The 14,523-nt window shown below is 41.9% G+C and overlaps 1 protein-coding gene across 5 annotated transcripts in view; it reads right to left on the bottom strand.

Moving 5' to 3' along the window:
* Nucleotides 1–14,523, bottom strand: part of CPA6 (carboxypeptidase A6) — a 1,211,288-nt gene that overhangs the window by 105,538 nt on the left and 1,091,227 nt on the right. For all 5 annotated transcript variants that reach the window (XM_069621150.1, XM_069621152.1, XM_069621153.1 and 2 more), the window contains exon 7: nucleotides 5,968–6,078. In XM_069621150.1, the coding sequence (XP_069477251.1) occupies nucleotides 5,968–6,078 (111 nt within the window). The remainder of the gene's footprint in view (nucleotides 1–5,967; nucleotides 6,079–14,523) is intronic.

Here is a 14,523-nt window from a genome sequence, read left to right on the forward strand (position 1 = left end):
ATCAGGAGGCTAGGAATGCAGGTTTGCACTGCTGGTCTAAACCCACGTTAGTAGTTAATGGGGCCCCCTTTTACGCACATCAACATTTTGACAACTGGCCACACACCCTGCTTCCGGCCTTAGTTCCGCCTTCTTTTTGATAGTGTTTTGATAGAAACTTAATATACATTTTATATAGAAATTATATCAACATTTATTTAATATCAATTTTATTTAAAATGTATATTTGATATTAAGTGGCTATAATCTGTATATCAATGTGATATAAAATATACATTTGATATAAAAAGGGTATACAAAAATGTTTTGATATCTTTTTTTATATCAAATGTATAGAAAGATGGGAGCAGCCGGTGATGGTGCTGCTTGGTCGACTATAGAGAGTGAATTGAGCGCTGAGGTCAGGGGCTGTGAATTTAGAGTTTTGCAGCATGATGCATCAATGCCGTCGGAGTGCGTTTGGCCTTTAATGCAATAGGAAGCGGATATACATTTTATAGAGTATAGATGACGTTATGATGTTATAATTTAAAGGACACAGGCTAGAGAGCAAGTGTAGATGGATATAGATTTGATATACAGTTAATATAGATTCTATATAAAAAATGCTATCAATAAATGTTGATATCTTTTTTATATAAAATGTATATAAAACAAATGTGTATTTTTATATAAATGTATATACAAATCAATATTTTAAATATAAAAATTAATACTTTTTAATATAAATTCATTGTAAAAATCCCAATTTTTATTATAAAAAGTTGTCCCTCCAAAAATATGACATCAAACTTTTTTTATATCACTTTGATATAAAAATATGAACTGGACATAAAGTCTATATATAGTATAGATGTGGTTATGGCATTCCTGATGATTGACAGGATCTAAAAAATAACCCTCTACAGTTAAGACCATTGGCCTGGACAATGCAGCCTGGTCGCTGTCAACTAAAAATATCAATGACAGGACCAGCTCGTGTTAGACAGCAAAAGTGCCTGCTTTTAAACGCTTGTGAATTTTTGCATTTTGCAGACCTCAGCAAAAAAGACATGTTTGCATTTCGATGTGTAAGCATCAGCAAAATAGGACCATTTCTGCATTCTGCAGACCTCAGCAAAAAAGGCATGTTTGGTTATTGGTAAGCAATATTTGTACTTGGCTGTGTAAACACAGAAGCAGAAAGATATGTCTGCAGGGGCTTATCTAGAGGCATGGAGGGTACTATGAAGCAAAAAAAAAAAACAGATGTAGAATATTGGGACTGTCAATATAATGTGCATTTTTGCTGTTCCATGTCTGGTGAAAATTGGTATTTGTACAGACCGTGTGCTTCTGTCAGTCGGAGGTGGCAGCAGAGGGGTCAGGGGGTCTATCGCGATCCCTTAAAAGGCTTCCTTTCAAACTGGGGAGAAGCAGCTCTCTGGTAAATTTTGACTTGAAGTTACATTTGACAGAAGAGTCCATCTGGGAGTTTTAGTTGTGAAGGACAACCTCTATTGTCAACAATCTGTTTTAAGGATGGTAAAAAGTGAGGATTTTTTGTAACTATATGTATGTGCTTTGTTGCTATTTCAAGACTTGTACTCTAATATTATGTAGATGCATTGCTCCTGTGCTAGCTCGCACAATTGACTGCCTGCAAACTGTGTTCTGGGAGAGATAAGGAAGGCTTTTTATCTAGACTTATATTTTTCCTCTGCGGGGAAATTCAGCAGAGCTTATCAACTGTTTATTCTAGATTATGTGTTTGCCACGACTCTTGTAGTGTTCTCTAGTGGTGTGATTGTATTACCTAGTTGCATTTTCAAGGAATGTTTGAATACTTTAGTGTTTCTCATTCCTACTCTGTCACATGTTAGCTAATGATTTATTGCAAGTTCTGTGGAGTGTTGTTTCATGCCCTGGAGGTTGGGAGCAGTTGCAGTCTGTCATGCTAGAGTAAGGGGAGTTCAGAAAGCTGAGACTGGCCAGACACCCAGTCAACACATTTCAGATATGCCGCAAAAGAACCCGCAGTTTTACACAGTTGGCATTAACATGAAAGATAATTTAAATATTTTGTTATGTGCGGTTCAATTGTGTTTTAAAGTGCACAACAGGTCTAGCAGTCATAAATGAATCCAAACGTTGTATTGGCCCTGGAGATGATGAGGAAGCTGAGCGAGGTAGAGGAAAGTGGCAGAATGCCAAGAAGGTCCTCATTTTTTTTAAAACTGTTTGATGTTTTCCAAACAGAAACAAAGAAAACTGATCTTCATACCCTGCCCCCGCCCCCTCCTCCCTTACCCACATCGAGACTGGTGAACAGTAATAGCAAAACGAGCAGCAAATGAAGACATCAGCAAAAAAGACAAAGCAATTCTCTGTTCACGTCGGGAAAATGTCCTTTAATGCAGGCATTCAGGTGTTGGTACCCCATCCGATATGGCTAACACATCCGATTATGCCACATTAAGAGTTATCTAGTCAGATTGTCCAGCCCCATCCCTGTTAACATTGTTGCATATTAGGGGATAAGACTAGGATGAGCTTGGAGGGGGGGCAGGGCAGGGGGAATCCCATGTTCTTGCCAGCATGAATGCCCTAAAGAGAGCCCAGATGTCCATTGGCCTGCTGAGCGCTGGAAGGGTCAGTGCATATTGGGTTTCCATTCTTTCACACATAGACATATAGTTGAGCCACTCTGGGAATCTTGGTGCCCCACACCTCACCCACGCCCTGGCAATGAGTGCTCTGCCTACCACTGAGGCCATTCCCAACAGTCTTTTCTCAGGGCGGGACACTATCTCCACCAGGGCCAGTAACAATAATTCAGGGGTGTGAGGTATAGATCTATTGACCATTTGGGAGGACATCCTACAAAATAAATCCAGAGTGGCTGTATGCGGGGGTAGCACCATAACATGTGGTAAAATTCTGCCTGTGTCATGCACATCTTTGACAGCTAGAGGGCGTATCCGAATAAAAATTATGTAGGCATGCTGGGGAATAATACACCTGGTGTAGGAATTTATAATGTATCAAACGAAACCGGTCATTCATTTACGCAGAGCGGGTTTGTGTACAGATGAGTTTCCACTGTTCAGTGGTCAGAGTCTTCCTCAGGGATACCTCCCACCTTCTCACATGGCCCCCAATGTGGGTGGGACGTTGTGATCGGATGATTTTGTATAAGGAGGAAACCAGCTTACTTGTGGATGGAGGAGAGATGGCATACTGTAGTAGTACTGAGGCCACAGGCGCCCGAGGGAAATTGGGCCATTTAGAGCAGAGCAATTCACAGAGCTGAAAATATAAAAACATCATGATTGGTGTCCACGCCCCTCTTACCTTGAGTGCATCCCATTAATGAATTCACCATCCCTGAACAAATCCCCCAGAGTGTGCACTCCTAAACTCTCAAAGTGTTGCTGAAATACGCGTTCATGGGTGAGTGAGATTCCACACAACTGATATATGGCAAACTGTACGGAGTACCACGTCGCTGACCCCTCCCATCGCCGTAATTGATCCCAGGCTTTACATGTTATGTCGAGGGGCTGGACCTCAATGTTCACATGCTTTTCTGGGGTGTCCCACCATAGCCCTTCCACTTTGCTGGGGAGTGAAATCTCCTTTTCAAGGAGAGTATGTGGGAGTTTGGCAATGGAGGCCACCACCATATTCAATACTGCATCTGCAAAGCTAGGAAGTAAACATAAATATACAGGTACGGGAAGTCCAGTCCACCCTGCTAATAAGGCCGAGTCAATATTTCAAAGGAAATTCAGGCATGTCTGCCCACCCAGATTAGTTTAATCATCATACTCCTGCCCGCCCAGAAGCCCGTCAGAGGCCAAATCGGGACATTATTAAAAATATATAAGATTTGTGGTAGGTTTACCATCTTGGCAAGTGACATCCTGGCTGAGAAGTTCCTCATTTTGCGCTAGGTGAGGGACCTTTACCTGTAGCCTTGTTCCCTCTTCTGTTTGTTACCACTACCATCTCCATCTGTATTCTTTTCCCTCAGAGCTTTGAAATCACGCCAGGGCACTATAGGTGCTATACAAGCAGGAAACATAACATCATGAATTACATATAAGGATGCCTTAGGAACAATGCTTAGGTGAGTGAAATGTCAGAGAGTGGCATATTAATAGCCCTATGCAAACTCACAACCTGTAGTGAGCCACACAAGAACATGTGCAAGGAATACTCCCAGTAGATACTGCACCCAGAAACCACAAGCTACTAGACAAGGAGCTAGGTGAAACATAGAAAATGACATGAGAAGTAAACCAAAATTGCATGTAGAGAAGACCTGCTCCACTGGCCAGTTCGTAGAAGTGCACAAGAGGTCTTCAGCCAATTCAGCTATCCCAAAAGCAAATTACATATTGCAAAGCCATGACCATGGAAATGCTATATATGTAGCTAATGTTCCGATAATAAGCTGCATGTTCACGCTTTAAAGGAAGAGGACATGTTTTCACTCCACATAGGTAATCATGTACAATATTGATGAACCCAATGTACCTATGGCACTAGTATATTCTTATAAATGAAATGCCATTTGAATAATGCAATATGTGTTACAAATTTTGAAAAGCCTTTTTCAATGCATGCATTGCATCTATTATTTAGAAACAGGAATGAACAAGCCTGAATCTGTCTTATTCTTGCAGGTCACAGCAAACAGGTCACCCTTTACCAATCCACGGATGGACCTATATTTAAGTAAGAAAGTGCTTAGAAACGGTCAAATGCCTTGCATTGATACAAAAAATAAAATATTCCATAATTGTGGGCTATCCCTGGACACTTTTGCGGGCTAGCTAGGTGAACCGGATATGATCGCTTGCTGCAGCTCCTTTGGGGCATGACGGCTCTATGAAGCAGCTTCCTTATGCACTAATGTCTGTCAGCATGATCACAATTTGGTAATAGGAGAGAATTTAGGATTTTTGAACCCAGGTCATCAAAACGCTGACTTCCTCCTTCTTGGATACACCAAAGCAGCACTCAATTTCCATTGCTGGGTTGAACGAGTGGCCTAGAGTGTTTGTGTTGCCTGATATTGACATTGGAACAGTTACTTTTGAGGGCATCATTTGGTCAATTTTTCAGCAATCTATTTCTTAGCAATTTAAAATGAGTCATTTGTTAGTTGTCCGCAAAACAGTTACACCACACGCGCAGGATAGCCATGCAGCATCAATTTAATAACCTTCTCATGCATGGAATTTGAGGTGCAGTGAAGAATATCCATCGAGAGCAGAGACTGTCTAGATCAAGAAAGTAATTCCGCAGTAGATCCTGTGAAGCGCCTTTTTATGATCTTTGATGGATCTTTAAGAACTATGTTTCTAGGAATGCTGATGGTGCCATGGAGCTGTGTGTGAGGGTGCATGCAGACATTGCATGCCACACAGATTTTGGGGAAGGTTTAAACCTAGGCTGGATGCATTCGGACCATGATCCCTAGCGGGATAGGATACGGACACTCTCTGCTGATCCGATATGAACTAGGAAAGGCGAGATTCGAGGAGAGTGTAGAGAATTGAAATGTGCTTGTTGCACACAATACTAGTGTTCATTAATGTGTTTTATTCAGTGAAAAAGTAATGAGATCATTTGAAATGATCCATTCTATTGCTTTGTGAATATGTACAGTATTTAAGGTTGGATTAAATAAAACATAAAAAGTGTCTTCGGCTAGGTTCACACTGCCCCCGTAACTCTGATATCCTAGAAACATCAATGTAAACAAACATATGCCAGAGTTTTATAGGGAACTTGATAGGAATGCCCCCTTGATTCTGATCTCATAGAAACACCAGTGTAAACATATGACAAAGCTTTATAGGAATGAAAAAGGAAACATTTACAGTACATGCCAAGTGGCAGCCTGACATTGTATCCAACAGTATTGGCAGCATGCACTGTTTAGTTGTTCTAATGCAACAAGTGGAAACTACTTACATCAGTCCAGCTGTAGCGATACCCATCCACATTAAACACAGGCATGATGTAGAAGAACAGCTGGTTAAGCATCCTTTTCATGGCCGGGTCACTCTGCCACGTGTCAATCGCCTGAAGGACAAAGTGTGCAATTTGAAATAATGTATGAACATCGTGGCTAAAATAAGTACCTGGATTAAAACAACCCAAAGGCACACCGACTCCCACACATCTAAAATATGGGTAACAGCATAACAATAAATCTTCAAATTCTTCGAAATGCGGTGGCTTGAATAGACTATTAGGCGGCAACATGGTCCTCTCTTCGATATTCCAATTTGGCCATGTAGACATTTGGGATTCCATGCAGGAAGGCTTGGCTAAACACTTGAGATGTATTCAGTGTTCATCGCCATTTGCAATCTGGCGAGAGCAACACATAGTTCCTGTATTCAAAGATGGATCTTGTGTCATATGGGAGTGGCGGGAGTGCAGCAATCGCTGCACACTCTACCTTCCGTACATGCCAGATACTTATTTGTTGGACCCCAAAACAATAGAGAACTGGACCTTTTACCACATAGGCACAGGAAGAGCATTCCAGAGGCTAAGTCTGAAAAGGCCCATACTCTGAATGAAATGCCTGCATTCCATGTATATAACTGATTCAGTAAAAAAAAAGAACTTTGTTAACGGGACGTTATGGTTCCAAGTAAAACCGAAAAACCCTTGAAATTTGCCAGTTATGGTAAGCTATGCATCCATAACTCGCACCACCACCATGCACTGCTAAGACTAACACCCAGGACATCAAAGATGACATCACAAATGTCATTGATGACATCACTGATGACATCACATTTCTGGCTCGCCCTTTTTTCCCTTTACTAACATATCTAGCCCAAATGTTTTTTTTCAGTAACAGTCAGGAATTAAAAATATAAAAGGTACTATAATTGTAGACTTATCCTTCAAGTATGTTCTTACAGTAATTCCCTTAGGGTCCAGTCAAATCACGTGATACATATGCATAGGGTAAGTATCACCTTTGAAACAGAACAATCATTTCTCTGCATAAAGATTATCAGTTAGGTTATGAACACTTACTGCTAGTACCGCTGTTTTTTTCCTTACTTCAATTTTTGTGTATATACTAATTTTTGTATGTGATGATGTCTCTTTGTGTTGTGGCTATAATAATGCCATTATGTAGTAAGTGGTTTTCATTACCTACTTATCACATGTTTCACAGTAGCCACAACTCTAATAAGAAAACAGTTATCAATTCACTGTTCAACATGGCAAGCTCATGAATATTGCACCTCCATCATGTATGCTACGCACAATGCCTATATTGCTACATGAGTACCTTAGTATACTGCATAGAACTTCATAGTAGAATGCTACATATATCAACGCATTGCTTAATGCACTAATAAGCACTTGATATTTATTGCAATCATCCTTGACACTTTTTGGTGAACATTATAATAAGAATACCTTCTGCAGAGTTTTCATTCAAAGTAAATGTACATGTGAAGTCATCAGTGATGTCATCAATGACATTTTTGATGTCATCTTTGATATCCTGGGTGTTAGTGTTAGCAGTGCACAGTTGTGGTGCGAGTTATGGTTGCTTAGCTTACCATAACTGGTGAATTTCAAGGGTTTTTCGGTTTTACTTGGAACCATAACATCCCGTTAACAAAGTTTTTTTACAGAATTTCACAGGTTTTTAGTAGAGCAACTTAACCATAACGTCCCATTAACAAAGTTTTTTTACTGAATTTCACACGTTTGTTAGTAGGGCAACTTAACCATAATGTCCCGTTAACAAAGTTCTTTTAGTGAACTTCATAGGTTTTTAGTAGTGGCACGTAACCATAATGTAAACGAACATCTGACTTCATTCCACACCTTGCAGAGAATGCCACATGACCAGAACCGGCCTTAGTGGGGGGGCTAGCCGGCTGACCGGCCGGGGCGCCGCACTCCCCAGGGCGCCATTAGCCCCCCACCACGCCAGCTCGGGGGACTCTTTCAAGGGCTCCGTGAAGCTGGCGTAGCGGCAGAAGGCGCAGCAGGCAGGCGCATTCAGTGTCAATCGGGTGCTTAGCACCCGATTGACACCAAATGTGCCCCTCTGCCGCAGGCGCCTTACCCAAGAAAAGGGACCGTTAGCCCCACGCCAGCTCGGGGGAGTCTTTGAATGGCTCCCCCGAGCTGGCATAGTGGGGGCAGGCGCCTCATTGTTGGTCAATGCATCCGCGGCAGCGGAGTACATTTAGGAACAATAGGGTGCTAATGCACCTTATTAATAGAATTATCTCCTTGCCAGAGCGAGGAGATCTAAAAAAAAAAAAAATATACACTCCATAGCCACGGCCCCTGTTGACAAGGGGCGCGCGGGGAGGGGGGCGCCAATTCGCCCACGGGTGCTGCTGCCCCTAAGGCCGGCCCAGTACATGACCATATATATCGGCATAGAGCATGGTGACGTGTCTGAGAATCCGTACACACTTAACAATAAGATATATCCCGCATGGACAGTGTGCACGTACATTTTTTACTGATGTAGGAACTGCTACCTTGAACATTTCCCTTGCACAGCTCCAACACCTATTCGTAGTGACCCATTAACGATGTAGCACACAGTACATACTTTTAGCAAAAATACTATTTATCTGAAAACGACATGAGCTAAGGCCACCCCTCCTCCCCAAGAAACTGCAGAACTGCTGTAACGAAGGAGCATGAGAAACACTGCCCCTACCCAGAAAGAACACACGCACAACATTTTCCCCCGTCCGCCTAGCCCCCCATATTACTGTTTGGTGCCTCTTTGCTCATATCCGTCCACAACTTTCCATCTTAGCTGTGCTTCCAAAATAAAAGCCATCCGTAAACAAATTAAATGTTCCTGTAAGAACCACCTTTCACAGTTTAAGAATAATACAAAAAAAAAGAAATCGCATACAAAACTAAATCCTTTTCCAACATGGCCACCATGGAAAGGAAAGGCGGTTGTTCCATACATGGCCCCTCTTCGCTTTCCATGGCAGCCTGCAAATAGCACAAAGTAAACGCTGTTAACATAGTACCACCAGCACCTTTTTCCTCCCTTTCAAATGTATTGTAATGGCGAACAACTTTACCACAAAGCCAGTCCCAGGTGGACATGGCCACTGTAATCCTATCTTTTCTCCCTTCTGGTCATGACCAGTAGCCACATTGTGCGGATCATGACCTGATACCATGACCCTGACATTCTGCCCAGTCCCCATGGCTGCAGCCTACCCCTCAGTCATTAAATGTATACCGCAACGTTTTTTAACTACATTACGAAACTTGTGTAATACCAAAATACTCCCACATCTTGTCACATAACCAACCAACCCTAGTGATATTCAACACCTTTCTGGATGACGTTCCTCTCCGGCGTAGCCAAATGCGCCCATAAGCACCTACGTGCTGTGACACAGAACCTGCAAATGAACACACAGCGACGTAGAACGTAGCACGTTACATTTTGAAATAATAAATTGTTTTTTAAAGGAAAACATTAACAATTTTAGAATTTGTAAAGTACTTTAATTTCACAAAAAACTGCCCGAGACCATCGGACTATTCCCATTTTCAAGGAAATAGTAACTTTGTTTGTTCCGTCGTCATCGAAAATGTTAATCGTGAGCCACACGTTGATCTTTTCACATGCACAAAGTATTCACTTTCGATAAAGCAAATGCTTCGGTCGCACAGTGATTTCCAAGATGTCAGCATGAACTTTGGACTACACCACCATAAAAGATTTTATGTTACTCCTTATGGCCACTCCAGCGTATGGACAAATGGGGCCTGCCCGGTCGTCCCACAATACAGTCACGGTTAGGCAGCCGGTCACGAGTACGTGCATTTGGCATCCAAAGAACCCATCATTTGGCATCTGGAATTCATGGCAATCACAGTGCGGCAGAATGTAGCTGTTTGGAAAACGTAACACACAATACGTATCAATACCCAACCTTTAGCAAACAATTGCAAAAAAGACAAAAATAACATGGAAAGTGATACACAAATCGATGTGGTCATACATGACATTTTAAAGAAATAACAGCGTTGCACATGGGTGAGAATCTGTATTCTCCATAACGTAAAAAAAAATTGACAGCTACACAGAAAGATAGTACCTCAGTTATAATGCCAAAATTACTGTTCTGGTAATAACAAATTAAAACTTGTTCCGGTGTAGAGTCGTCAAAAGTAAACTTACACGATATTTACCGTCTTTATTGTCTTTGTTATAAACGAGACAGCGAGGTACTTGCAGCAAAGAATCGTCTTCAACTGATTTTGCATGTGTTTCACAAACATTTTGAATACATAACCTTATCAAATGGTATTTTTCCCAAACTTGCACTCCCTGCATTCTTACTGAATTTTTCGCTTTCGCTCAAGGTCAAAAAACAATTGACCCTTATGGGTTTCAGTTGAATGCGTGGACCTACTGAGCTCGCAACCACAAAAGCAAAGCAAGTGATCTTCGCACAGAATGCAAATACATTCTGACTTTCCAACAACATGTCTCAACGCATTCATGAGAAGTGGTACTCCCATACACTTGCAAAACCGCTCTTCCCTTCAAACACTGCAGGTGGCTCCCTCAGATTTCAAACTGTATAACGCTATTTACCGTATGACTTAGATGACAGGAAAACACCATGTTTTGCCTTCCTGCTCCACATCCCATCCCAGCCTCATTAACCCTCACCTTCTGATACAATATTTCATAAGTTTAACATTTTGTTTTATATGTATTACCGACGATGTCTGCGTACACTAAAACACGAATAAAACATGGTGGGCGCAGCGACAGAATCTGACACACTTCACGCCATTCAAAACCCAATCAGTGAATGCGCCACATGTCCGCGAATATGATGCTACGGATTAGCCAATCGGTATCTTGTCCGCAGAGCGAACAGGGAAGTGTGTCCGCGGAGCGGACATAGATATCACTAATTTTTTCATACTTTTTGGTCGTTTTAAAGAAAAGTACTGGATGGATTGGCACCAAATTTACAAAAGCACACTTTTGGGACCAAGCTCCTGCCGCAAATTTGGTAAAAATCCGTCCAGCCGTTTGGACTGTAGACGTGCCCAAACTTTTTCCCCCATTCAGTCTATGGGAAAAAAGACGTTTTGGGACCCCCTGTATAACTCCCCCCTGCACCAAACATCACCAAACTTTGCAAAAAAAAGTGGGGCCCATATACTTTTTTTGCAAAGTTTGGTGAGGATTCGTCCATGGGGAGCAGAGTTATAAGCCACCCAAAAAGTGCTCTTTCTATGGAAACAGCAACTTAACCATAACTACACGGCCACTAGTGTGGCCGTGTAATAAAGAGATAGACATAGAAAAAGGACAACACACATGCAGTGCATAGACATTACTGCAGGAGGCCCTACAAGGAATGGTTCTGAAATACACACTGCCTTCCCTACACCTTCATCCGCAACAGATAATAAAACCAGACTTCTGCTAAGGAAGGGGCAGGATCAAATCCCTCTGTGATCCACAGACGCCTTCATACAACCCCTGGCACTGTCCCCGGCCATGTTAACATGTAAGCCCGATGTCTGGAGCACATGCAGGTGCCCAAACCAGTGGCACATATGCAAGTGCCCTTTCTGAATAGGTGATAGGTGATGATGTGTGTGCCATAGAAGTGAAAGTGAAAAACAGCCTGTCAATTTGCACATGTATCTTTCCATACAGCCAGATACATCCTAAATATAATTATCTCAGGATTTCTTTAACATACTTGACAGCATCCTTTAGCTATATATTGCTCTTTTTATCAACTAAAAAAGCCTTTTTATCCACACACCTCCCCACTATTTTGCCACGAAATATGTTATGTTATGTTATATAGTCTTATAACGAGCACATACGCCCCAAGGCACCTTGGCACTGAGCAGAGGAAGAGGAAGGTGGGACAGATATGCATTTAAAAAAGAAGGGTCTTCAGGGACCGCTGGAAGGCCAAGTGGTTAGAGGTTGCACGAATTGACCACGGCAGATGGTTCCATGCTTTTGCGGCTGCCACGGAAAAGGCATGGACACAGGGGACCGATAGTAATAGGGCAGCTTGAGACCGAATAGGGCGAGCAGCAACATAATGAAAAAATGTTCCTGAAAATATTCTACTCCCACCTTGTAAAAAGCTCGATGTACTAGGCACATATATTTATACCAAGATACATTTTTCAATCGGAAGCCAGTGCAGCTGTTTCAGGAGCGGTGACATGTGAGTGCGTACCAGAGGGTGCAAGACTACTCTGGCCGCTGCATTCTGGAGCATTTTGATGAGATTTATCAGATAGCATGGTTGGCTGTAGTAGAGCGAATTACAATAATCGGCCGTACTGAGGACCATAGCTGCTACCACTGGGGCATGAAAGTGACCAGAAATGAAGGGAAGAACCTTCTGCAAAGTGAACAATTTAAATTGACCGGATTTGCAGACTGCACCAACCTGCTCAGTCATAGAAAGAGAAGATGAAAATATTACCCCCAGATTTCTCACTGGAGGGGACGGAGAAGGAAACGGGCCCAGAGAAACCGGCCAAAAATCAGGAGTCCGGTAAGTGAGAGGACTAGTCGTGCCCACCACGAGGACCTCGGTTTTGCCGCCATTAAGTTTTAGTGATATATTACAAAAGAGGTGGCCACTTTGTGGTGGCAGTGGTCTGCCTTAGGGGTGGCGTACCAGTAAGAGGCTAGTAAGACTTATATTCACAAAAAAGAGTACTGAAAAAAGGATTGGCCTATGAACGGTATAAATGAATTAGTACCATATCGGTCCAATACCTGTATAACCTCGTTGGTTATGAAAAGAACATTACACCCAATTGTATATAACAGAGTCATAACCATTCATAACAATTGAAAACACATTTAATGTGGAAAATACATACATAGAATTAAATCAAACATGTAATTCACATTTTTAACAGTGGATAAAATCTTTCAAACCATATATACACGAGTTGAACCTATGAGAAATAAAGAGAACAAACTCAAGAATTAAACCAAAAGGAGAAAGGAAGAACCCGGACCAAATCCGGATATAAACAACAGTTCCTTGTCATTTAGACATACAATTTTTCCTATACAAATAAGAACAGAGAAATATTCAGTGAAGTTACTCTGAAAGTCAATGCAATATTTCTAACTAAGTTTTAGTGAGTTATTTGCTATCCAGGCACCCAGATCCTTGAGGCAGCTCCTGAGCTGGGCCAGATCCTCAATATCTCAATAAGTGGCTCCTACTGCGTGTGACATTGCCTGTCATTTCGCCAGTAGTTGCTGCCTTGTATGGTTTGAATCCCCTGTACCTGGAACCCCTATTCACAATGCAGACAGGCACACTGTTCCTGGACGCATTATCCCTCGGCACAATTCAGAGCTAAAGCACCATTTGACTGAAGTTTAGAACACTCAACATAATGGTGGAAGCAAGCAGAAAAGTGTGCTGGATTTGAGCCTCAACACTGGTGTTCTCCTTTTATGTTTTCACTCAAATGTTCATTTCATGTCACTTAAAGCTATGTTTTACCCTTCCCGCTCCACCCACTTATTATAAATAATACATCAATAATAGATGTTCTTTTCCAGGGTGAAACTCTGCCTCACTGATGCCTATTTTTATTGATTTTTTGCCTGGCCAATTCTCTGGTTCAACCCGCATAAAGTTATATCATCATTAATGCAGGGAGAAGGAAATCAAATCCCGCTGCTCATATTCAAGCAGGACATGGTTGGTCAAGGAGAACTTATCATGTCCTAAAAATGTTATCAGTAGTCAGAATAAAAATATTTAAAATGTGTCCCCATATCGATTACACCTCGATGACCAATTCTGGTAGATGACGCTTATTTCAAAAAGGCATCATCAGCTGAGAGGCGCATATGTTCCTCAGTTCTGCCCCATCTGGTCAACCAATGCTCTTTCACCTGATGTTTAAATGAGGAAGCACTCAGCCAAAAACGGCACTCCACAGAGGTCAGTTGAGTCTGTATACACAAATATTTAACGGGGGCTTCAGTGTGGCTACCCACTGCTTATCTCCCCACAGACGTGCCAGAGCAGTCTGGGCTTTATTTCTCCACGAAAGGAATATAGGAAGTAATATTGTCCCCAACAATTATCTTAAAATTATTATTTAACTTTTTTGACACTTCTGCAGTCGGTGAAGACTTTATGCTATGGTTCTCTTAAAGTTTGCAACTTTGCTGGATATAAACACTCTACCAAGAGGCATAGCCAGCTGCAGCTCACATGTTCCCTCTCCAACACTGTGCAACCGGCATTAGCATTTCAAGTTGGGGCAAGTATGTGGCCACCAACCTCAAAAGATTCAATACAAACCATGAAAGTCTGTTGGCATTTGCGGGTGGGGGCAGGGATGACACTAACATGAGAGAGACCCAATGCACTGTCCGAGTGTTTGCGGAGAAGAGGGCAGAACCCTCACCTGGGAACCTCCAGCAATTATATGTTCAGAGTGCACATT

Source organism: Ambystoma mexicanum, chromosome 5q (assembly GCF_040938575.1).
Source record: "Ambystoma mexicanum isolate Mex_15411 chromosome 5q, UKY_AmexF1_1, whole genome shotgun sequence".
NCBI classification, from domain to species: domain Eukaryota; kingdom Metazoa; phylum Chordata; class Amphibia; order Caudata; family Ambystomatidae; genus Ambystoma; species Ambystoma mexicanum.